Source organism: Anabrus simplex, chromosome 3 (assembly GCF_040414725.1).
Source record: "Anabrus simplex isolate iqAnaSimp1 chromosome 3, ASM4041472v1, whole genome shotgun sequence".
NCBI classification, from domain to species: Eukaryota; Metazoa; Arthropoda; class Insecta; order Orthoptera; family Tettigoniidae; genus Anabrus; species Anabrus simplex.
Window position 1 is genome coordinate 330,618,814 of NC_090267.1, and position 25,667 is coordinate 330,644,480.

General features: G+C 37.1%; 1 protein-coding gene across 1 annotated transcript in view; it reads left to right on the plus strand.

Moving 5' to 3' along the window:
• Window positions 1-12,077, plus strand: part of Mitofilin (inner membrane mitochondrial protein mitofilin) — a 197,711-nt gene extending 185,634 nt beyond the window's left edge. The window contains exons 10-13 of the mRNA XM_067143176.2: window positions 4,970-5,198; window positions 9,957-10,115; window positions 10,493-10,784; window positions 11,190-12,077. Coding sequence (XP_066999277.2) covers window positions 4,970-5,198; window positions 9,957-10,115; window positions 10,493-10,784; window positions 11,190-11,367 — 858 coding nt within the window. The 3' untranslated portion in view covers window positions 11,368-12,077. The remainder of the gene's footprint in view (window positions 1-4,969; window positions 5,199-9,956; window positions 10,116-10,492; window positions 10,785-11,189) is intronic.
• Window positions 12,078-25,667: the final 13,590 nt, after the last annotated feature.

Consider the following 25,667-nt stretch of genomic DNA (forward strand, 5'->3'; position numbering starts at 1 on the left):
TATAAAGTAGGCTATAATACATTTATAGAGATAACTCGCACACATTATTGTGCTCTGAAGAAGTTTGTAAAGGTTCTCTGCTTTTGGTTGTTCATCTGTTTCCTTACCTCAAGACGTATCAGGGTATCTATACACTGTAGAGCTACAGAATGAGAAACACTTTCATCGCTTTCTTTTTCTTCAACTTCACTTAACTGTCAAAATCAAATGTATTAAATTTCAATTACAGTATTTTTAATAAGGCAAAAACCCACTTCATTGGCTGGCACCTCTGGTGGACATAACAGGATCAGTATTACTAATAGAATTATGCATAAGATGCACTTTCATCATTACCCTATGGAAAAGTTTGAAGGTTATAAACCACTAGAAATATATGTGCAGTGGAAGAATATAAAGTGAGTAATAGCAGGGCCCAAATGTTCATGAGTGAGGACAGTAGGACCGATATGGACAAGGTTAGGACAAGATAATGGAATCCATATTTTCCATTTATATATGTATTTCCATCCAGTGGAAAGATAACAAATAGCAAATCATTTATAACAAGGGAATATCTGACCATTTAAGAACATAATTTATAACATTTAATAATAGGAGGTTTTTTCATAACCTGAAAGGGGATTGATACAAATAGTGTAAGATCAGTAAATCTACAATTTACAGTCTTCACAATCTTAATTTAATCGTTGCCAGGACACAGATATTATCAATTAATAAATTCTCTCCCAAGTGAAAAAGGTACAATATAACCAACATTAAGAGAAAATTAATTACCTAATTATACAACTATACAATTACCCAATTATACAATGATGGGAGGATTTTGCAAGAAAAGTTCACGAGTCCTTAGGGTAACACTAGTCCATAACATCGGTCGCGATAGAATTCTAGTAAAACCTACTCCAAGGGATCATGTTTCATATATTCAAAATTCAAATATGAATAAACTTGTAATACAAAAAACAAGGCACGGAAGAAAGGATCCAGGAAGAACATCAGGCATGCATATACAAATAGGTTATGGGAGACATCCATTCAGCTTCCATAGTGCACTTCAATATAGATGATATTAGGCTCATCCCCAAAAATTTTGTGACTATACAGAATATGGCCCAAGTAATATGTGTAGATCACTGCTCCAACTCCCACCAAGGTGGCCATAGAGGAAAAAAGTTAAATGTTATATAAAATAATCTCCATATCTCTCACCTAGTAAAATATACATGAAGAATCATGGAGCAGAGATAAAGCTCCCATGCTGAGATCCTTTGTGCTCATAGGTGAAGAAGAAATGCACTCTTGATTCCACCTGCCAGACAGGCAAGGTGGCGAGTATTTATTAGCCATAAGATAGTTTGAGAAAGTGTTAGCAATTAAAAATAGGTGAGGACGTGACAATTGTATGTGAAGGAAACAGCTGAGCATGCAATATGGCAACCAGTATCAGATGACCGAGAGTGGGTGACAGTTCAGAAGTCAAAATAAACATGCGTATACGGTGGACAATAAAAGGTAAGTCCAAAAAATACATATTAGTCTATATGAGGACTTGGGTGCAATAAGAGCGTAAGTAGATTTATGCTATTTTGCAAAACCAGCATGTAAAGTTTCAATTTATTGTACCTGAAGAATAAATCAGTAAATAAGGTTAAATGTTCTTTCAATTGCTTTTCAGATGTAAAATGCAACATTCCTAGAGAATCTGATAAAATTTTGTGATTTTTCTAGGACTTTGTAATGAATTTAAATTGTTAAATATACGCTGTTATCGCATAAAATACGGGAAAAATGTATAAATATATAGTTTCACTTAAATATGAAGAAAATTAGAATCTGCTATGTGAAGGAAATAGGTCAGGAAGACAGATGAAATTAATGACTCACGACTGAATTTCTGTAAATGTATTTGTCACATACACTGGTAGAGTCTGGCACAAAACTTTCCATAATAATCAGTGAACACAGGTAATGTTTTCAATTCTTTCACAATATCAAATTAAAATATTAAGAATAGCACACGGCTATTTGTCCGTGCTTTCATGCCCTTGGTTTTGTTAAGCTTCTGAAATTGAAACTATTTTGAACTTTGTACCCATGTCTGAATTATTCAGTATTGACTTCGGATTCCATATCGGGTTTGATTTCGGAATTTTCAGGATCCTGGGTTACAGATAAGGTGTCTTCATACCACTTAACATTTTAAGGTTTCAAGTACTTCATCAAAGACAGTACATCAGCTCTTTTCTTTGTCTTTACACCTGGTTTTATTACATTAGTCAATTTTAGATCACTATAATTAAGAAATTCAGCCTTCATATTTATGTAAGCAAATGGCTGAAACAATACCATTCTTGTAGTGAAGTTTTACATATTTCTGAATTGAAAATTTGTTGCCCTTCACTACAGGAACACTTAAAAACAAAGGTTTGAGTGCTGATACCCAGTCTTTTATTAAATTAGCTGACATAGCTTCATGAAATGGCTCTGGATTCCTTCTACAATCTTTCATTATGCTGATGTATTCCTCAACAGTTTCTAGATTTTCAACTTGCTTGAAAAGCATACCATACTTTCCAAAATTACAGTCACACTGACTGAAAGAATGACCTCTTACTGGAAAGAGGTGCTTTGCCTCTACATTAAATACCCTACTTAGCCATGCACAGAACATTACCATGGTACTGTTTTTGTTGTGGCCTTCACAGGAATCGGACAGCTATACAACCTTTTTTATGTGAGGCCTTCTTTCAAGATTTTGACTAGAAAAGAACAGATTGAATTTGGATCATTCTTCGATTCTGGCTCAAGAAAACAAAAGTTACTACTTCCATCATTGTGGCAATGCACATTTAATATGTAAAGCCTCTTATAGAACTGAGCAGTTACATTTAGACAAGATAACGAAAGTTTTTGGGCATAGTCAATTTCCAGTACAAGTAAAGTAGAATCATCATAGCTCGCCTTGGCCAGTACTTCTGATTTTAATCCATTATAAGTCTCAACTCTCTTTTTATGAAACATGTATTCTGATTTACATACACTATCAGGATTTGCTTTCAGTTTAACCTCGCATTCTGCACAATAGTTACACTTATCAGTCCTTGGCTGCTGAAATGAAAACTCACTGTTTGCTCTGAAATACTTATATGTATTGTAACTCATTTTTAGTGGTTTTTTCCGTCTTTTCATAAAAATATTGTTTGAAAGCAGTATACCGTTTTACTACATTCAAAACAGGGTCCTCAAAGTATTTTTCAGATTGTTTTTGCACGACTGTAATGAGTTTCCTTGTGGTGAAATCTGCATCCAGTGCTCTTCAACAAGTTCCCACACATTTCCGATTATATCTGCAGTACGGAGAGTAGAAACTGCCTACAGACTGCCTTGTCATCATTCTTGACTTTGACACAGTAGCTCCATAGGTTATGCCGCTCATTTGTCCGTTTCTGAAACTTTTTTCTTTCTTCCTCATTTAACCCATTAAGATCATATCTTGCAGCACTTTATCGCCAGTGTTCCAAAATGATTTATGACATTCCTTTTGTTCTTCATGATTTACAGTCTCGAAGCACTTGAAAATGTAATGATTAATCAGTAAAAGAAATGAAAGCCTAACAGTCAGTATGGCTTCCTTTTAACAAAAAAATCTAAATATAAAGTAGGAAATACTGGGACGTACGTAGTACCTTTTTCTGCAACATTTATTCACTCTTCGGAATACCTTCTTCTTCACTTCCTTTCCAGTTACGACCGAAATATAACTCTTGCCACTGTTTTGCACCCGTTTTGCTATGTTTCTCTTCCAGTTCTTTGGGTTCGGGTTCCTCTTTTTCCCTCTGCCTGTAGGTGTAAAACTATCATTCATACCTTCCGTACCATTAGTCACATTTGAATCACATTCACTTGGCACGGAGCACTCGTAATCGCTAGAATTGCACTCAGTTTGTGACTGTAACATCCCGCTAGTAGACACGATGTTCACCTCTTCATGCTGTTCCTGCAGTACAGTCTGGATCCCTGCAAAAACAGCGTAGTGCGTGGTGACACTTTCCATCCACTCCTGACCTCTAGTGACATCAGATGGAACTAAGAGTTGGCTTGTTTGGTAGCACAGGGTTCAAGGATTTCAAAATTGGTGTTTATGCAATAACAGCTTAAGTAGACTAATGCTGTTATTGCACTCACGTCCTCAATATTGGAGCACGCAATATAAAGGTAGAACGGCACAACTGTTAACTTGATGTTGGGGTTTCGAATAGCAGACGTTGCCTATTTTCAAGTGCAGAATGTCTAGTTACACAATTCGTTATGTTTCACAGTATTACAGTGTTGTAGCACAGAGAAACTTTTTTTGGCAGTAACTGTACCTCACAACACTCAATCTGTACAGAATATGTTTTTACCAAATTCACAAACAAAACTTTGCAACTTCTTACTAACTGAGACTTTAGTTTTAGGCATAATTGGAAGCAACTGAATGACTGAAGCTCCTTCAATAAACAAGGTCATTTAGTGTGTTGAAGGAGGAAGAGGGAAGGGCAATGGTAGAGATATGAACAATGACAAATAACTGCAGAATTGCCTGTTTCCGGGAATTGACCCAGCTAGCAAATAATAGCTCTTACCTGCTAGAAACATTCTATACATCATTTTTCAATGTTTCTTCAGTAGAAATATATTCAGTCTATCCTGAAAAATAGCTTACTGTCATTTTTAAAATGAAATTCAAATGAAAAATACCAAAATATGACTTTATAATGAGATTTTGTTCAAAATATGCTGCAGAATTCAAAACAAAAGCATAAATATGTATTTATATGCCTAGTAAAGCCATTTTCATTTTGATTATCACGCTTGGAAACGTGTTCAAAATACAAGACTAAATGATATAATGTTAAGGGAAAAAAATATGACTTGTCATAGAAATCTGCCCCTAATTATAATATTGTGATTGTTTTCTCCACAGATACTCAGTCTAAAGGTTGAGAGTGAAAAGGAGATGAGGTTACAGCTTAAACGACAAGCAGAAGCTCACTCTGATCACTTGTTAGATGCTGTGGCTGTTAGAGAGAAGGAACTGGAACGGGAATTCCTTCGAATGCAGGATGAGAAGATGGCTACTGAGCAAGCCAAGTTCAAGTATCAACTAGCTGGAATGATGGGGAGATTAAAAGGACTGGAAACATCTTTGAAAGGTATCTAGCAGTGTTGACCTCTAGAGCCCTGCACGGGTGCAGATATTTGCGGATATCCACGAAGTTAGTGTCTTGGCGGATACAAACTGTATCCCAGTGTGGATAATTTTGCTGATAATTTCTAAATACTGTAATGATGTTTATTGATTTTCACTCGGGTATACTCTTACTTTTGGTTGTAGTTAGGTGGCCCTTGACATTGGTATAGGCGAATGGTGCTATACAGAGCCTTGAGGTCATAAAGCCATAAATCTGACCTAAGCCTAAGTGGCTCCTGCCCGCGATTAATGGAAGGAAGGAAGGAAGGAAGGAACAAAGGTCAATACGTCGGTAGTTGTCTTGAGAAAATCTCTCATGTGACTGTAGGGGTTGTGATGCTAGGTGTCAGGGCTGTTGTATTATGTTACAGGTCTTTCGTTTCAATATCTCGGGTGTAATATACTGTAGGTAAATATTTATAATATCCGCGGATAACCATTTGTGGATGCAGATAAGCATTCGCGGGTGCGGATGAATGAAATGCGGAGTGGATGTTATTTTATACATCTGCGCAGGGCTTTATTGATCTCTACTTGAATGCTGAACGTAAGTTGGTAATTTTTTGGATTTTGGAAACCTGCCAGGATTGCACGGTTCTTTCTGCAGTATGTAAAGTTGTTAGCCATAGTCCTGGAATTGATAAATTTTCTTCAGAATTATCTTGTACTGTATCGTAGTTACTTGCTATCACATTTTGTAGAAGCAGTATTTATATCTGTCAGTAGACCCCCAAATTGTCTGCCTAGTTGACCTTTGGCAAATTGAAATTGCTTAGCCAGGCTGAGTGGCTCAGACAGTTGAGGCGCTAGCCTTCTGACCTCAACTTGGCAGGTTCGAGCCCAGCTCATTCCAGTAGTATTTGGAGTACTCAGATATGTCAGCCTTGTGCCGCTAGATTTACTGGCATGTAAAAGAACTCCCATCGGACTAAATTCCAGCACCTCATTGTCTTCGAAAACCATAAAAGTTGTGTGTGTTTTTTTTTTTAATGTATTTGTTCGGGGCATCGATCTATAGAGATCTTTTGCCCCTACTTGCATCACATGATATAAACTTGCGTGTAATTGGAATTGCGGAAGTGTAGAGTGTTGAATGTGAGGAAAGGTGAGTTAAGGACAGCACAAACACCCAGTCCCCAGGCCAGGGATATTAATAATTTGCCAATTAAAAATCCCGGGGCCGCCGGGTGACAGGCAGACGTATTTCTCCCTGCACCACGTGTTCAGACATAAAAATCGTTAGTGGGATGTAAAACCAACCATTATTAGAAATTGCTCCTTGTTTTATTATGTCAGTAATAATTATCTTATGTCTGTCCGACTCGTTGGCTGACTGGTCAGCGTACTGGCCTTCGGTTCAGAGGGTCCCGAGTTCGATTCCCGGCCGGGTCGGGGATTTTAATCTTCATTGGTTAATTCCAGTGGCCCGGGGGCTGGGTGTTTGTGCTGTCCCCAACATCCCTGCAACTCACACACCACACATAACACTATCCTCCACCACAATAACACGCAGTGGCCTTCACATGGCAGATGCCGCCCACCCTCATCAGAGGGTCTGCCTTACAAGGGCTGCACTCGGCTAGAAATAGCCACCCGAAATTATTATTATTATTATTATTATTATTATTATTATTATTATTATTATTATTATTATTATTATTATTATTATTATTATATCTTATATAAGTTTTAATATATTTAAATATGAGGGAGTAATGTCTAGGCCATTAACTATTTTGTCGACAGTGTTCCCAATAAAAAGTTGATAAAATATCAACTCTTAACTCTTTTTGAACAATATAGTTTTGTAAGAGAGTCCTTGATTTTTGTAAATTTTAAAGTATTTCCTTTTTCTTTTATTGACAGCTTTTTTGAAGGGTTTGACCTCTTCCTCTTTCTCCAATGTTTAGTTAAGTGACAGCATGATGATCTTGGTCTTTCCTCTATAAATAATTGCCACTACCATATCACATTATCCATCTAGAAATCTTGTCCTTGTGATTTTTATTCCCATATCATTTTTTATGATGTATCCCATTCTTAACTATTATCATACAGTGGCTTTGCCTAATCTTAGGATTATAATAATGGTTACATGCAAGATCACATTCAGGAACTTGAAAGTGCTTGCACCATTCATTGTTAGTAAATGTCTCTTCTAACAAATGCCACTAATAACAGCTATTTCAGCATCAATGAAGTAGATGTGTGCAAGTGGTTTCTTTTCTTTGATTGGAGCAAAAGTTATGAAGCACAGCTGTGAAGAAAGTACTTGTTCATCCTGACTTGTAATGGTATGTCCTTGAACTGCTCACGAAGAGAAGAAAAGAAAGTTATATAGACCTAACTTTCCTTATGTGTCAGGCTTCATAGGCTAGCACTTGGGAGGGAAAATTGGCTGTCATGTTGTTCCATTCAGAAACCAGGGAATCATTGCCTTCATTAAAAATTCCCCTCCTTCAAGTATTCTGCACTTTGCATATTATTATTATTATTATTATTGCTGTTGTTACGTTTGCTTGGTAATCAGAGTAATAATAATAGTAATGATTTCTGAGAAAAGAGGGAGGGGATGACTCCCATCAACCATACGCTAATGTGCTGTGATAGAACGCCAGACCAAGCAGAGTGCAGGAAAGCGTGAGGTATGAGATAACTACGCCATCCAATTATCGTGATCAAGGAACCACAAACAATAAATGTAATATCGCAAGACGTCAGCGGAGTAACATATGAAATTATATTTTGGGCCTTTTCCCAAAAGGAATTGCGTGGTAGGTACACTTAGAATAAATGGGAGGGGATACAAGAATGATAACACCCGAAACAACAGGTTTCAAGTAACAGATTGTATTATAGTAGCATCAAAAAAGAGATAACATGTATTATACAAGAGTGAGTAAAATAGATTATCTTTGCTATACACAGGTACATGAAAAATGGGAATAACAGACGATCAAACACAAGTTATTATTAATATTATTTTTGTTAAGGTACAAAATGACTAGATCAGAAAACTTTTACGTGAATTGAAGTCATTCAAAGTCGAACCACAAAGAAGTTTTGAGGAAGTGTAATCAATTTTTGGCACAAGTAGAATGGAACATTCCCTAAGCTAGTAAGAGACCAAGTAAAACAATTTTTCATCACATGTGGGGACTGAATTTTTTTAAATTTGAAAATCTGTCAAAATACTTTTCATCGTCAGTTTCAATATTTTCATCCAACAAAAATTTGATAGATTTTTCCATGATACATCTACACAATCAAGCCACTTAAAACAAGAAAATTCACATGTTCCACATGTTCAGATACTCTTAAACATCCATCATATAGGGTTCCTACATTGCACTTCCAATCTTTCACCTTAGATGCATAACCATGATTTTCCATCTGAACCAACCTTTCTTTCACCCTCACAGACATAAAATTAGCATCTCTTCTATTTTGAAGAACATCACAGGGAATCTAGAATATTCATCACATTAATAAGGGAGTTTTCTTCAAAATAGACTTTCAACCTATTAGGTCGTGTTACATACATATAGTATGTGTTCAAGAAATGTTTTGCATTTTGCATTTACATTTTTTTGCTGAAGATGTTCCATATTTTAGGAATTAAACTTGTACTAATCTTTTAATTAAGTAATTAGACTTTAAGCTGGATTATGTTTGTATTTTCATGACTAGCTATAAAAACATTAAGTATTGGAAAGTGGGATTCTTCTTTCAGCCCTACATTACAATTTTTAGAGAGACCTGAAACTGATGATTACATTCTAAAAGGAGTCATAGAAATCTTCCCTAAGTACACACACAGATAGTTCACATATTATTCTGCCCTGGCTCATAACTGCCTTGTTATGCCAGCTGCTCCCACACCTTCAGCATTTCCTCCTTCAGAGGAAGTTTCCTTCCCTAGCACAATTAAGTCTTTAATTGCACAAGACATAAGTTTCAGAAAAAGTAATTCCTTAAATAGCATATCAATAGAATTTTGCAAAAGAAAAAAGAAAGAGTAGATATGATTGCAGGATAGGTTTTAGGAGAGAAACAGTATGATTTGAGGATCAATTTAATAGAAGGGATGGTGACAGACAAATGAATGCAGATTACATGAGCAACTTGAAAACAAAACTTTCTCAATTGTAGTTAAAGTCTTTAAACACCACGCTGTGTTAGAAAATAAATACTAGATTCCTGTAGCCCCTGCCGATGAAACTTCAACCTAATCGTTCATAAGGTATGACATAGATTACATCACAGTAGAGCTGGCAGAATATTTGAATAGCCAGAGAGGCCTAAGTCATGGTTCAGAGACATTTTAAAACAAACTTGTGCACATCTTCCAGATTTTAGCACATTAGAGGGGTTTCTTCGAAAACAAGTCTTCAAAACATTTATTCCTGTGACTTCTGGTTTCAAATTTGTGTCATGTGTTCATTATATTCCTTCACTTTCTGCTCTCCAAACATAACCTCTGTAGAAACTAAAAGTAGCCATGAGCAATATTGTAGCCATAAAAAAAAAAGTTATTTTTCCTGTAACATATGAGTAACAATACAGTAAAGGTTTCCACCTATTCAATACTCATATGTTATTCTCAGTTCAATACGGACCAACAACATGAAATTTATAACCCTTATTTTTCCTGTGTAAAATATCTTGTGATTCATGTTTGTAAGGAAGTCTAATTGAATTATTTTATTTTTTAACTTAGCTCGTGCAAGTGCAGACAGAAATGCCCATCAAGCTCAGCTTCTTTGGAGTGCCTGTCAGGCTCTACATTCGTCTATATCATATAGTGTCAGTGACAAACCCTGGGAAGATCAGTTACGACCTCTGGAATCTGAGGTCAATAGTATCAAGAAAGCTGCTTGTAAGTCAAAATACAATAAATGATTTAAATTTTTAAAAAGTCTAATAAGTGCTTATAACAATGTTATTCTTTAGTTTAGAGAACATGTTCATTGCAAGTGTTAAGTTTATTTTTGTTTGTTAAGTACAAATAAAAGATTATTTAAGAAAGAAAGAAAGAACAGTATGTGGTAAGAAAAACAGGATGCTATAGTCCTCATAGTTCTTTGGTACTGATACTTTTGTCTACGAAATCATGGACCAATACTGTACTGTAAAATTTACTTTTCTACTTTTTATTATTTTCTCCATCTAAAGACTCTTTGTCAAGACATTCTATAACTCATATTGTATGGACTTTTTTTGAAAATATGGATTAAATAACTCTTTCTTTTCTAGTGGGTGAAGATGTCATGGTAGATTCCATCATAAAAGGTATTCCATCAGAAGCTATAAAACGTGGTGTCTATAGTGAAGAAGCCCTGCGAGAGCGGTTCCTATCTGTTGAAAAAACAGCTCGTCAGATAGCATTAGTACCTGAAGGTGGTGCATCTCTACCAATTTACTTCCTGTCCTATCTCCAGAGTTTGCTTCTGATCAAAGCCGTTAATCCCATCTCTCAAGCTGAGTTAGCTGACGAGCCAGTGGAGTTCGCTAATCTTGATACATATGACATCTTGATGAGATCGAGGTTAGTGCATGTATAATTCACTCAGGTTCTCTTTTGCATATTTGTTTTACGTTTGTAGTAATTACTGTAGTTTAATATTGTAAATTTATGCTCTCGTGTTAAAACTTTAATATTCTTTATAATTCTGAATTTATGAACAAAGAATAGTATTATGATTCCCATATTAGTTTTTTGGATAAGAGAAAATATTGTCATGGATTTTTTTATTTTTTATTCCCAACCCCCAAGCTACAGGAATTAACCAAATGCAGCTAAAATACCAAACCCCATCCCACCAGGAATTGAACCATTCAGCCAAGGACCTGGATTTTCTTTTATGTTGCATTCTATTGTAAATTTCCCTTCAAATAGTGGGTTGGTCAACATGTTTTGAAAATTTATGGTGGAAATTCTTTCTCTTCGTAGGTACTGGTTGGATCGAGGGAATTTTGAGATGGTACTACGATACATGAATCTGTTGAAGGGTGCTTCTCGATCAGCAGCTCTCGATTGGATGAATGAGGCGCGTATTTTGTTGGAAACTCAACAGGCAGCAAATGCCCTCATGGTTCATGCAGGAGCTACTGGCCTTCTGTATATTTGAAGAGAGTATATACTGTAAAAATGAATAAACAAACCAAGAGATGCTCTGCATATTTACTTTTGGAATATGTTGATACATCTTCCTCATTCACATGCTGTGTATAGAAACCTGTCTCTGTGGTTGGGTCAGCATGAAGCACAAAGCATGATAATTCATGTAGTGCCATGCATTGAACAATCCAAAGGAGAGACGTGAACATACTGTTGTGTTTGAAGAATTCAGTTATGTGTCATTATTTTGCAGATCCTTATTGCTTGTGGAGTTTAACTTCTAGTTTGACATAATTTGTAATTAATGTAGATATTTTGTGGAATACACTATTTATATTTTAGGAAATTAATTATAACATGGTACCACCAGGGTTTTAATTTTTTTTAATTAACCCATCAATTTGAGAATCATTGAACTTTATTACACATTCCTTTGCAATAAATATGTAGGAATATGAAAGTGCAAAACATCATGCACATCTGTCATAATGCAGATTATTATACAAAAGGTGAAGCAGCACACTCATTTAAGTTGTATTTCCATGAAAGTTAGTGGTTCTTACTGCCATTATATTGTTTCTGAGTTCCTACACCTATCTTAACAATTATTATGAACGTGATCAGCCATTCAGCAGTTATAGGTTTCTCTGTTCCAGTTTGCAGTCATCTTGTATTAGTTATTTACTGTATACCAAGTAATAAATGTTGTATTGAAATCTTTTCTGCTTCCCTTAGGATTCTTTTCTGCATCTTGTATGGCTGACGTTAGTAACGCACTCAATTAATTAATTAATTAATTGTCCTTATGTTTGGAAAATAATTTTGATCCGGACTATGTGATGCCTCGTGTTGTTGGAATCCAGCACATTAAAGCTCTTGCAAAATTCTAACTTCTTAGCATCTTTTAAAACCTCTAGCTGCTTTATAATAAAAGAATAATACAGTCAGTCTCCACTTAAAGACAGTATCCCGCATAAGAGGCTTTTTTTTTAAAGGTTTCTGCATACCTTATACATAAAGCCTTTAAGATTTACCATGTATGTTACTTTCTAATCCTGCCTATTATGCTTCATTTGTGGAAAAAATTTAATTTCTTTTTCAGCAGTGATTGGAAGAAAAGTTTAATTACCATTAAATTTTACTCACTTTAAAATATTCCACTCTTTACTTTCTGGCTGTACTCTTTACAGACAGAATAAAACCATGACCACTGTTTTGTTACCCCTTCTCTCTCATGTTCACATTCCTTAGTTCTGCAATATTTCACTTGTCAGTTTCATGTTGCCCTCAGTGTATTGAAGCAGGTTTGTGAGTAAACTGAGTGTTAAGTGAAAAGCACTTTTTTCCCAGATAAATTAGAAATCTTAATCAGAAACAACAACTCTGATGATTGGCATCCCATTGTCTACATTAAGGACGATAATAAAGAATCATGATTCAGCTGCTACAACTAGGTCATTGGGAAAGATGGAAGTGGAGGAAAGGAAAATGCTGGAAACAAGATGATTTAAAGAAGATGGCGTTAACAGTCCCAGAATGATTAACTGACGTCATGGGTGCCATTGATTAGTTGCTGCCCTTCTGTTCCCAGCTGAAGTTGGTGACATTTGAGGGTGTTCAAAGACAATAACTGTGTCATTGTCCTCCAGCATATTAAAGAAACTCCTGCAGAAAGAAATTCCTATACCTTGCAATTTTTTAAAAATTTTTGGCAATAGGCGACATTAAACAAATAATATGGCATTCATTTCATTCAAGGAGGAACTACTCATATAACCTATGTGCTGGCATGTAGGAAGATAGCTTCAGCTTAATTTAGATAACATGTGTTTAAAAAAAAAACACTTTTAAACTGTGAGAGGTAACTTAGGTGCCTAACATAAGTACTTATCATATCATTGCTAATTTTATTTTCTGTAATATCAACATATAATCAAAGAAAATAGGTGTAAAATAAATGTAGTGATTGCTATAAATTTTATAATTTATTATATTTCTTACATGAGATTTTAGAGCATATTCTGCTCTTCAGTTTCATGAATGAATTTTTTCCTTGGCCTTTTTCCCCATTATCTGAGGTTGACACTAATGTTCTAATGTTGATTATGGTCAGTTTTTTGCCCAGATGCCCTTCCTAATGCTAATCCTATGTGGAGGAGTATATCACTATTGAATTTATCTGAGGTGGTTGGCACTGTGATTGCTATAAATTGTATAATTTATTATATTTCTTACATGAGATTTTAGAGCATATTCTGCTCCCCAAATTGATTGTGTCCACTCAGCATGTAATGCAAACTTCCCTACTTGATTGAGAATGGCTGTAGGCAAGTGAGCCTGTCCTTACCTCAACTCAGCAACTTGCACTTTACATTGGAGACAACGTATGGGAACCTCCCCCTGCTGTTTCTGGATAACGCTAAGATACGTGCAATTTTAAAAAATGGAGATGTGTATTAAGACGATCACAAACACCCAGGCATCGAGCTATAGAAATGAACCAAACTGCTAAAATCTGTGGCCCGGTCAGGAATCAAACTCGAGACCTTACATTCTGAAGGCTACTAATGCTGACCATTCAGCCAAATAGTTTTATGAATTAAAAAAAATAACATATATGGGCAAATTTTGTGTATAAAATATACCGTGGTATGTAAGCAGTTTGTTTTAAAAAATTGTTACTGTGGTCACAAAAGCAAATAAAAACTGTGAGAATGTTAAGAACTTGGGAGTTCTTAGCACTTGGAGAATTTATTCTTCATTCTACACACTTCCTATCCTGTTCCCTGGTAACTTAACATTCTAATTCTTGGTGTGTGAATAAAATAGTCTGCATTATTATCCAGTTACATATGTACGTAGTTTTATATTGCTGTATAATGAGCAATATCTGCATCGAAAATAGATTAGGTAATATTCAGTAACTCACATGGCACACAGCAGTAATGTCATCTATTGGAGATAAGTGGCAGGAGAAAAGCAAAGCACATCACAACAAACAATAGCCAATGTAATGTTATTTTTGATCAATTTTATGGGCTTTCGATACTGTAGGCCTTCACATTGAGTCGTCTTTCATCTCTGTGACGTTAGGGCAGCCAACATAAAGGGTACCCTTCTACCTCCTTTCACGACTCGCTCTTGTCTTTTATAATAAATATTTACTTGCGCATAATGTGCATGAATACAAGTATACAAAGTATTACACCGTCTCACACAAGTTTCTCAGAGATTCTGTTCTCAATTTGCACTTTAGTACATGGTATCTCTCGCAGAGTTCACCACATCTTCTGCACTTACATTCATTGCAGGGGTCATGGAATTGCTTGGATTCACACAGTTTATGGTGAAATCCATGCACAGCAAGCCTTGTTTATATATGTCTTCCAGGCAGATGCTGGGGCTGTACCTTAATTAAGGCCATGGCCGCTTCCTTCCAACTCCTAGGCCTTTCCTGTCCCATCGTCGCCATAAGGCCTATCTGTGTCAGTGCGACGTAAAGCCACTAGAAAAAAAAAAAATGTCTTAATTCATAACCTCCTTGCATCCACTCGATAAGTTAATCATTAGGCGTTTACTGAGGTAAAAATTGTCCAATACGTTGTTCCTCTGTCGAAGGAGTTCCTGCAGTAGTGCCTTATACGCTGTGGTGGTGGAGAGCAGGAACTTCAGATGCAGCTCTTCTACATAGAACAGTTCTCTTGTCAGCACGTAAGCGAGGTGCGAAGGAGTGTACTTGGATAGACAAAGTGATCTCATAAGAAATGCTGATTTTACATTCTCTAAACTTTGCAATTGTGCCTTGGTAAGATGCACCCATATGTTTTCTATCCCATAGGACGCAACTGGACTAACTTTGAGATGAAATAACTCTATGGCCGTCGTCAGCGACAAGCTGCTGAGAAATTTGATATCACCCATTGCTTTAATGGCCGTGATTAGTCTTTCTTTGACATGAAGGGAAAATTTTTCTAGCTGATAGAAATCTTATTCCCAAGTACTGGAAACTTGATACTGATTTTAACTGCCTGTCCCCTTAATAGAATGTTCCTTTTTTGCCTCCTCTCCTGAAAGTCATCGAGACGGTCTTATCCTCATTCAGTCTCAGCTTAGTTTCTTCTGCCCATTTACTCACTTTGTTAAAATTACTTTGTAGGTCAGAGTCTGAGATGGACGTTAAGGCCATGTCGTCTGCATACATGAGTAATGTTATTGTTTTTTTAATGTCTGCCGTTGCAATAATGAAGAGCAAAGGACTCAAAGGGTCACCTTGGAGTACCCCAATAGTTTGTACAATAGGACCTGATCTGATAATGCCATCACTGATTTCTATCCAATTGCTGGTGAGCAGATCTTTGATTAGTGGAAGAAGATAGAAACTCTGGTCGGTGATCTTTTGTAATTTCTCTCAAAGAATAATTCTGTTAATCGTGTCATAATTCTTTGAATAATCAGTGAAGATGGCATGCAGTTTTCCTCTAGGTTGATCCAAGGCTTCCTCCATGTCCTGTTGAAGGCATTGAACTGCCTGAAGTGTTGACCTACCACTCCTGAAAGCAAATTGGGAATCTAGAAGTTTGTCCGCAATTAACTCTGTAATGCGTTTATGAACGAAAGCAGTCAGGGTCTTTAAGAGAATACACTCCATTGCAATACCCCTGTAAGAATTGTGATCTGCTGTTTCACCTTTCCCTTTATATGACATCTTAATTGTGGATCATTTCCAACTTTCTGGTACTCTACCTTGATGCAAACATTCGTTTAGCAGTAGTGATATAGTGTTCTTTAACACTGGGAAAGTAGCTTTCAAATGTTCATTGGATAAGAGATCAGGGCCACATGCTTTCTTGTCTTTCAGATTATGGACGGTATCTGATATTTCATCAAGTGTGCCGCGTATCTCTCTCCTGTAGGATTGCAGTTTGATGAGTCTCCCACACGCTCATCGGTATGTACTTGGGAACAATGGTGGGCGAAGGGCTTTATAGGGATTCTGTTTCGCATCCTCAAATGGGTGTGTGTGTGTGTGTGTGTGTGTGTGTGTGTGTGTGTGTGTGTGTGTGTGTGTGTCTCTCTCTCTTTTTTTTTTTTTTTTTTTTTGACTTTATAATCTCTTCTTAACCTAATGTAAACTGCTAACCGTTCCTTTGTCCGTTGCACTTTTGCATCCTATAAGGCTTGTAAAGCAATTTTCCTTGCATTGAAACACACCATAGCGAACCAAGGCTTCACTTTTCTTTGAAGGATGTCATTGGAGATGGCAGCCTTTTTAATGATCTTTTCAAGTTTTGTTGCTGCCTCTGACAGAGTTCCACTTTGTAGTTTTTCAATAACTATCCTATTATCTGAGTCACCAATTAAGGACAAATCAATCCGCCTGCTCACTTGGGTTGGTAGTACTTATGGGCACGAATAAAAGTTGACTAGTTTCAATCTCGTCTCAAATGGTATATTTTTTTCTTTTTTTTTTTTCTCTTCCTGCTCTAACTACTTGACTGATTAGAGTTAATGAATACAAGGTCTATCGTACTCATGCCATTGTAGCAAATATATGTCCTCTGATCCTTATTATTGCGTAGATGAAAAACCTCCTCCTCTAAGTAACTACTAACCTCTTGCTTTCTGAAGTGGAATGTCTACGGCAGTTAAGATCTCCCACAAGGATTACTGTATCCTCTCTTTTTGTCACTTGCAAACAGCGACTGATTTCATCAATAATGTCTGTTGAAGTGGCGTAAGATTGAAAATAAACACCAATAAGAACACACAGTCTAGTGCGCACTACAAGAGCATTCTTGGACTTTCACTGTACAATGAAAGATGGGAATTTATCTGAGAAAAAAACAAGAAGTTCCTCCTTTAGGTCTTCCAGTAGGTCCTTTGTCAGCTAGAGCATGCGCTGACTAGTGGCTATTAACATTCCATTTCGATGTTAAAAAGGTTTCCACAAATATTGCAACATCACACGTCTGCAGCATTGCTTGAATTGAATGAGCTATACCTAGTAGTCCTTCAGTGTTCCAAGACAGCAGCTTGATTTCTTGAGGGGAGGGGTCATCCTGTCGCTTAGTTGTGTGTATCAAGATGCATACTGTAATTTCAGCTAGTCCATTAGCTGAGAGGTGGTAGCCCCACCAGTGGTCTTACTTCCTTCAGGCTAGCAACCCGTCGGAAGGACATTTGATTGCTTTCAAGTCTTGCAAAAAGAAAAATGCAAGACCATAACGGGACACATGGCCCAATACTTGGAAGGAAGAAGATGATGAGATGCGTACTAATTTTTCTAATGGGGCAAAAAGAAAATCTCCTAACCAGCACATCTTCAGGCCAGAAATTTGAACAGTTAACCATGGCTTCTTCTTTTCCTACAGCTTTTTCCCACACTTGTGGGAACTACTAACCTCTTGTTTTCTGAAGTGGAATGTCTACGGCAGTTAAGATCTCCCACAAGGATTACTGTATCCTCTCTTTTTGTCACTTGCAAACAGCGACTGATTTCATCAATAATGTCTGTTGAAGTGGCGTAAGGTTGAAAATAAACACCAATAAGAACACAATCTAGTGCGCACTACAAGAGCATTCTTGGACTTTCACTGTACAATGAAAGATGGGAATTTATCTGAGAAAAAACAAGAAGTTCCTCCTTTAGGTCAGTGCCTTGATGACCATGCAGTTTTTAACCTTATGAAAATCATGATAAAATCCACCACCATAGTCTGTTGATATGGACTAAGCGACAATAGTCTAAATTCACCCTGACTACACTAAAGGAGAATGGCAACTGGACCACATCTGCATGGACAAATACCACCACAAAGAGATCTATAACGTCAAAGTCCTCTGAGGAATAGACACAGGTTCAGATCACTACGTAGTTAAAATTAAAATTAAACTCACTCCCCAGAGGAGACAACAAAAGCAAGCCCTTAAAACTAAAAGAAAAATAGATCCTACCCAGCTAATCAACAACAAAAATTACCAGAAAGCAACTGAAAAAATAAAAATCACAGACAAACTTGAAGACTTAGTACACAACCTTAAACAAATTGCAGAAGACCTAGCTCCAATTAAACCACATAAAAAACACCAATGGTGGAACAGTGAATGTGATGAAACAGTGGAGAAAAGACATCAGGCATGGCTATTACATCAGTCCCAAAAGACAGAAATATCCTATCAAAAGCTAGTAAAACAGAGAAAAGAAACTACCCAAGTCTTAAGAAGAATAAAAAGACAACATCATAAGGACACCCTGCAGTTAATTGAAGAACAGTTCAGTAAAACTAAATCAAGGGACTACTACAAAACCTTCAGAAAGCAGCTCCAAAAATATGAACCCCCGACCTTACTGATGAAGGATGAAGATGGTAAGCTGGCCCATAACAATAAAGACAATGCAGAAATTCTGGCTAAACATTTCAACAAGCTTTTAAATTGTGAGGAACCTACAGAACTCCTTCATTTGGACACCAACACCCCGATAAAAACATCACCAGAAAACATCAATCCCCCCACAATAAAGGAAGTCTACCAAGTCTACCAAGCTCTGAATAAATTAAAAAACTACAAAGCGCCAGGAGAAGATCAGACCTTTGCGGAAATCTGGAAATATGCAGGAACCTCAGCAAAAGTTGCCCTCCATCAACAACTTGTCTCTATCTGGATTAAAGAAGAACTACCAGAACACTGGACAACAGCCCTCATTCATCCTCTGCACAAAAAAGGGGACAAAACCGACCCTAATAACTACAGGGGAATCTCTCTCCTAGACATAACATACAAAATATTTTCAATAATCATCCTTAATAGGATAAGTTTACAACTTGAGAAAGAACTAGGAGAATATCAAGGAGGTTTCAGACCCTGGAGGAGCTGTCCTGATCAGATCATGAGTCTTAAGTTGATAATGGACTATAACAGGAGAAGAAACAGAGATATGGTGATAACATTTGTAGATTTCAAGAAAGCTTATGATTGCATCCATAGAGAATCTCTGTTTAAAATTTTAAGACACCTTGGACTACACCCCAAATTAATAAACATGATAAAATTGACTCTCACCAATACCAAGTCAAAAGTGAAGTTTAGGGGTGAAACATCAGAGACATTTGAAATTAAAACTGGACTACGGCAGGGAGATGGGTTCTCACCACTATTATTTAACTGTGCTCTAGAAATGGTAATGAGGGAATGGTTTAGAAAATGTCCCCCCAAAATAAAGATTGGCCGAAAAATCAAAACAAATTGCCTGGGTTTTGCTGACGATTTAGCATTACTAGCAGTGGACATAAAAGAAGCAAAAACCCAGATATCAGAACTTCAAAACATTGCAAATAAAATTGGCCTTAAAATATCATTTGAAAAAACAGAAATTATGCCCCAAAAACCAACACAGCTAAAAGAAGTCACCATAAGTGGTAATAAAATCAAAATAGTAACTCAGTTTAAATATCTTGGAGAAGTAATAACACATAACTTAAAGGAAAAAATCTCAATCCAAGTAAGAACAAATAGATTAGCTAAAGCACAAAAATTAACATGGGATATCTACAAAAAGAAATGTCTATCAATAAATACAAAAATAAAACACTACAACACAGTTATAAAACCGGAAGCTACATATGCAGCAGAAACACTCTTTTACCTGAATAAACAATCAAAGACTGACAGACTTCAGAAAATTGAAAGGAGGATTGGAAGAACCTGTATCAACAAAAAATATCAGAAAAATGGACAGTGGCGGTTAATACCTAACAAAGTCGTGTACAAAGAGCTAGAACCCATTACAGATACTATGCGTAAGAGGAGACTGGGATTCTTTGGACATATCATGAGGATGCAGGACTCGAGACTTCTGAAACAACTAGTACAACATAATCTCGTCTCAAAAAATACCACAACAGGATGTAAATGGATCAGAGAAGTAAGGGAGGATCTGAAGGAAATAGGCCTTACAACAGAAGACACCAAAAATAAGATAAAATTGAATACAAAACTCAAGAATACAAACCTCCGCTTTACCCTTACACATAACAAACCAACAACACGCACATTTTCAACTGAGGAAAGGGCACGAAGATCGGAGCGTCTGAAGAAGTACTGGGAGGACCGCAAAGCCCGAACAATCCCTTCAAAGAGACCTGAACGACGGACTGACTAAAGTGATCCTATGTGGTCATAAAAGAAGAAGAAGAAGAAGAAATTTTATTCTCTATAACTTTTGATCTTCAAATTACTGTTAATAACATTGTAGGGATCAGTGCAGCATTTGATCTTTCTTGAATATCAGCAAGACCAAGCTGATTGTATTTCTGAAAATACCTAAGCAGGCCTCCCTGCTCATCAACAACAAAATAGTTCATCAGGTGTCACCCTTCAAATAGCTTGGGACTATAGTGACTGAGCATTGTGATTGCAAGAATGAATTCTAATTCAGTTTGATTCCCGGCCGGGTCAGGGTTTTTTAATTGTAATGATTAATATCTTGGCCTGGGGACTGGGTGTTTGCGACGTCCTTAATCTTCCTTTCCTCACACACAACATTCCAATTACACGCAGATTCATACAATATGGTGCCAGTAGGAGCAAAAGATCCACATCGACACCCCGAACAAATAGCATTTTAAAAATTATATATAAAATAAAAATTCAGAATTGGGCAAGCCAAGAATTTTTTCACAGAATGAGGACCCTATTCATCAGTAGAGATCTCAACCTTCAGCTCCACATTCGGATGTTGAGCTGCTATGTTTTCCCTGCCCTTCTGTACAGTTTCGAAGGCTGGACGAAGAATGCTTTGAATATCCTGGGTAGAAAGGAAGACCATTGAGGAAGTCCTCAACTTGTTAAATAAGGAAAAAAAAGTTGCTAACAACCATCAAGGGAGGTTCAAGTACATTGGGCACATCATGAGAGGTGAAGGATATGAACTTCTCCAACTCATAATAAAGGGTAAAATAGAAGGAAAACGACCTGTGAGGAGATGGAGAAATTCCTGGCTTAAAAACTTGCGTCACTGGTATGAACGAACTTCCATTGAAATCTTTCAAGCCACTGTTTCGCGAGTTATCATAATCAGTTAGATCGATCGCCAACCTTCATAGAGAACCAGTATTCTAAAAATAATCTGCCACCTGTGCAACTGCCCTAAATGCAGATCATTGGTGACTGATTGAGCAAGAAAATGGTTTAAAAGGGACCTGGAGGACAAGCAACCTAGAAGCAGGCCAAAGACAAGATAGATATACCAAATAAAAAATGATCTGCAAGGAAGAGGCACAGAATGGTGTAAAGTTGAAGAGGAAGGAATGTACCTGTGCAGACAGAAATGGAGAGCACTCTTACATCACACCTGAGAAACTGGAGATGGTGGGATGAAGATTAGTTTTACCATACTGGCTATGATAACAGATATGAATTTAGACTTTTGTTGCTTAGTCCATATCAATGCCGAGCCACGAGGAAATGGTTAAACAGAACTGAATGAAAATTGATATGTAAAGTCTGAGAATGAGGCACTACAGTCTAGGCTATACATAATTTTATTCACGCTCGGTGAAATTGTAATTTAATAGAAAGCCTAAAATTCCTAAAACTTAATTCTCAAATATCTACACTGACTTAGCAAATGTCATGGGATAGTCACCTAATAGCGTGTGGGGCCTCCTCTGGCCCTGCGAACTGCAGTGAGACACCATGGAAGTGAGTCGACAAGTCCCTGGTAGTCCTCTGGACGCAGCCGACACCAAATCGTTTGCAGAGCGGCCGCCAATGCTAGTCTGTTCGTGAGTGCAGGATCCATGGAGCCTGCGTTCCAGAACATCCCAGACATTCTTGGCTTGCCCAATTCTTATATTACAAAAGACTTGTCCTTAAGTGACAATGAAGATAAAACCTACCGGGTGAATTGGCCATGCGGTTAGAGGCGCGCAGTTGTGAGTTTGCATCCGGGAGTGAATCCCACTGTCGACAGCCCTGAAAATGGTTTTCGGTGGTTTCCCATTTTCACACCAGGTAAATGCTGGGCCTGTACCTTAATTAAGGCCATGGCTGCTTCCTTCCAACTCCTAGGCCTTTCCTATCCCATCGCCATCATAAGACCTATCTGTGTCGGTGCGACATAAAACCACTAGCAAAAGAAAATGATAAAAAACCAAAGTCCCTTTAGACATTTAGACCTTTAATCTTGTCAAGGACAAGTATGTATCAGTTTTCATTCAATTCTACTCTGCCGTTTTCTTGTAAAACTATTACATACACATACATGGATTGATAGAGAGAGAGTGTGGGCAGGTGGGTGGTTACCAGGTGAGTGGTGTGATAATTCCACTTCAGTTGATTATCAATAAATGAGGGGCTCCAGTGCAAAACCTGCCGAATATATAATTTGTAGTTTTGAGAAAAATGTTTAGCGGAATAACCGTTAATATTAGAATTGTTTTCTCTCTTTTTTTTTTTTTCTTCTATATTCACGGTATGTGAATTAGTTGTAATGCATCGAGAGAAATTAAATTTTGATTTTACATTAGGCAGATTTTGCTATGGAGTTTATACAAATCATTTTTAAAATAATCTTTAAATACTGGTTTGGTTTTTATATCATTTCAAATTTACTACTACATAGATAGACGATAGTGATAATTGCACAATGAACAGTACTTAAAAACTTCTGGATACTGTTTGCAAGCTGTTTTAGTCCAACTACGTATTATGCACCATGGATTACTAACAAACTGTGTACTAATATCAAAACCCTCCTCTGAAATCACGTGGTTCACAAGCAGCATCTGGGAGTTCATCTTGTAAATTTCCTATCTCTCTATCCACCACACCTTTGTAATATGACAAATCAGGGACATTCCTCCATGAATCCCCAAAGTGTTTTGCAGTAGCATCTTCACGTCCTCGATTTTTGCCGCTGAAATAGAAATTCCAATGCAGGATCTCCTCAGTTACATGCATGTAAAAGTCTTTCTTTCCTTTCTTTAAAACATTTTGCGCTACCTCGAGATGGCCATGATAGGTGCTTTCCACTCTGTGAAGAATGGAGTTGCTTTCTCGCGTGAAGAATATTCTTTTGCACTTAGATAATCGGAAAGGAAAAGCTGAAGAATTTTTCATGACAATATTTATTGCGAGTCCTGGAGCCTCTGCTTCCTTCTGCAATCCTAACTTGTGTTTCATATCACTAATTCTTGAAGACGAAAGACAAATATCTGCAAATTCCAAATCTTCCAGTCTTTCCTCCATTCCCCATTGTATTCCTCTTTTCCTTCCAACCAACATTTTTCTCATAACATTATCGAGCACCACTAAAAAGATTGTTGGTGAAAGAATGCATCCCTGGTGAACTCCACTTGTGACATTCACATAATCTGAGAGTTTCCTCATGTACTACTTTGCATCCATACCCTTCATACACTGCCTTCATGAGATTCAAGATCTTATCCGGAACTCCATATTCCACTAAGATCTTCCACATTAGAGTCGTATTTACTGAATCAAATGCTCTTTTGAAGACCATGAATGTCAAGTGCAATATGGCCTGCCATTCATTACTTTGCTCTAGAATTATTCTTAGCATATTTATTAGATCAACACAGCTGTGTTGTCTACGGAAACCAGCTTGTTCTTTTCGAAGACGCTGCTCAATCGAGTCCTTTACTCTGTTCAGAAATTCTAGAGAGAATTTTACTTGGTATGCTCAGTAGTGCTATTCCTCTCCAATTCTTACACACTGTGGTATCACCTCTTTTGGGAAATTTCACGATCAAGCCCTCTTTCCAATCAGCTGGAATTTTCTCTTCTTTCCATATTTTCCCCAGTTATGGTAGCAGCAAATTGTGGCCTCTTCATCCACTTAGTATTTCTGAATATATTATCTATACCTGCTGCTTTACATTCTTTAATTGTTTCAAAGCCTAACTTCATGCCTTGTTGGGGGATCTAGCTTAATTCTCGAGTCTTCATTATCTAACGAGGGAACGGTACAAAGTCGGACGGCGAATTTAGATTTGATTTTCACATTTTCGTGAAGGTCTTTTTAAGCTGAAACAGGTAGTGGAAGTCTAATTTTTCGCAGGTCCTTTTTAAGGGGACATTTGGGAGCTCAAACTTGGCAGTGTGCGCAATGAATTGTACAGTACATGCCAGCACATGTCAGCGCTCACGGCCAGCGGCTGCCCTGCCTCGCCTTCCCTCTCCATTCCTTCCATTCTCTCTCTCCCACCACATAGGGCTGCCTACAGTTGTGTACAGGGGATTGCGGGTGAGGACTAATGTTAGTTGGGACATTTTATTTACAAAGATGAATTCATTATGGAATAAATAAACAATAAAAATTGTTTACAAATCACTACTTAATATACAAATAATACATAATCAAATATCATCTGCATCATCATGACATTCAAAGTGTTCAAGAAACGACTTTATTCTAACACAGTCTGGTATTGGTTCATTGTTCATGGCATGATTGTGCAAATCTAACACAAAATGTGAATAAAAAAATCCCAAGACGATAATGTGCACACTTTATAAACGAAAAATTGGTACAATAATTTCCAGCACACTCTTTATCAGTCAAATCATGAAAATTTGTTTACAAGACAGTATGAAATTGCGGTATATATTCAGTAATGAAATAACCACCTGCTTTCCAAGCATATTTCAGCATTGGTACAAAACAATCAGCTTGTAATTGGTTATGCGCTAGTATTTGACTAGTTATAATGAAAAGTCTGTTTTAGGGTTTTAATTTTGACTGGCCGTGTAAATTCCTTACCCGGCAAATGTTTTCCATTTGACAGACTAAACATTTTAGTTGTCAGAAGAGTCAAAGATCACACGACTGGCAAAGATACGTAGTTCCTTTCGGTATGTATTCAATTTGTACATGTTTATTCGTCAGGGATTCAAGTTGTGCATTATTGCCCTGGCCACTGAATGAATCTATGAGAAGATGATTTCTTCCCTCTTCCTGTAATTGTGGATGGAAAACGTTTTGAAACTAGTCACGTACATGCCCTTTCCCCATTTTCCCGGAAGATGAACAATCAATTACGAAATATTTAAAGGCATCCATGTAGGCTTTGATACTTTCTTGTACTCTAGGTCCAAGTTTCCATTAATTTCTTGGAAAACGATCAAGAACAAATGTCAAAACTATTTTGGCAAACAAGCGTAGCAAGAACGTCTTTCACACCAGGAAAATCATAACTTCTCTGTGTTGCCATTTCGTACTCAAATCGGGACTGGTCCGAATTCCAGATATTGGCATCCGGGATCTCTTTCTTTTCTTGCAATTCATTA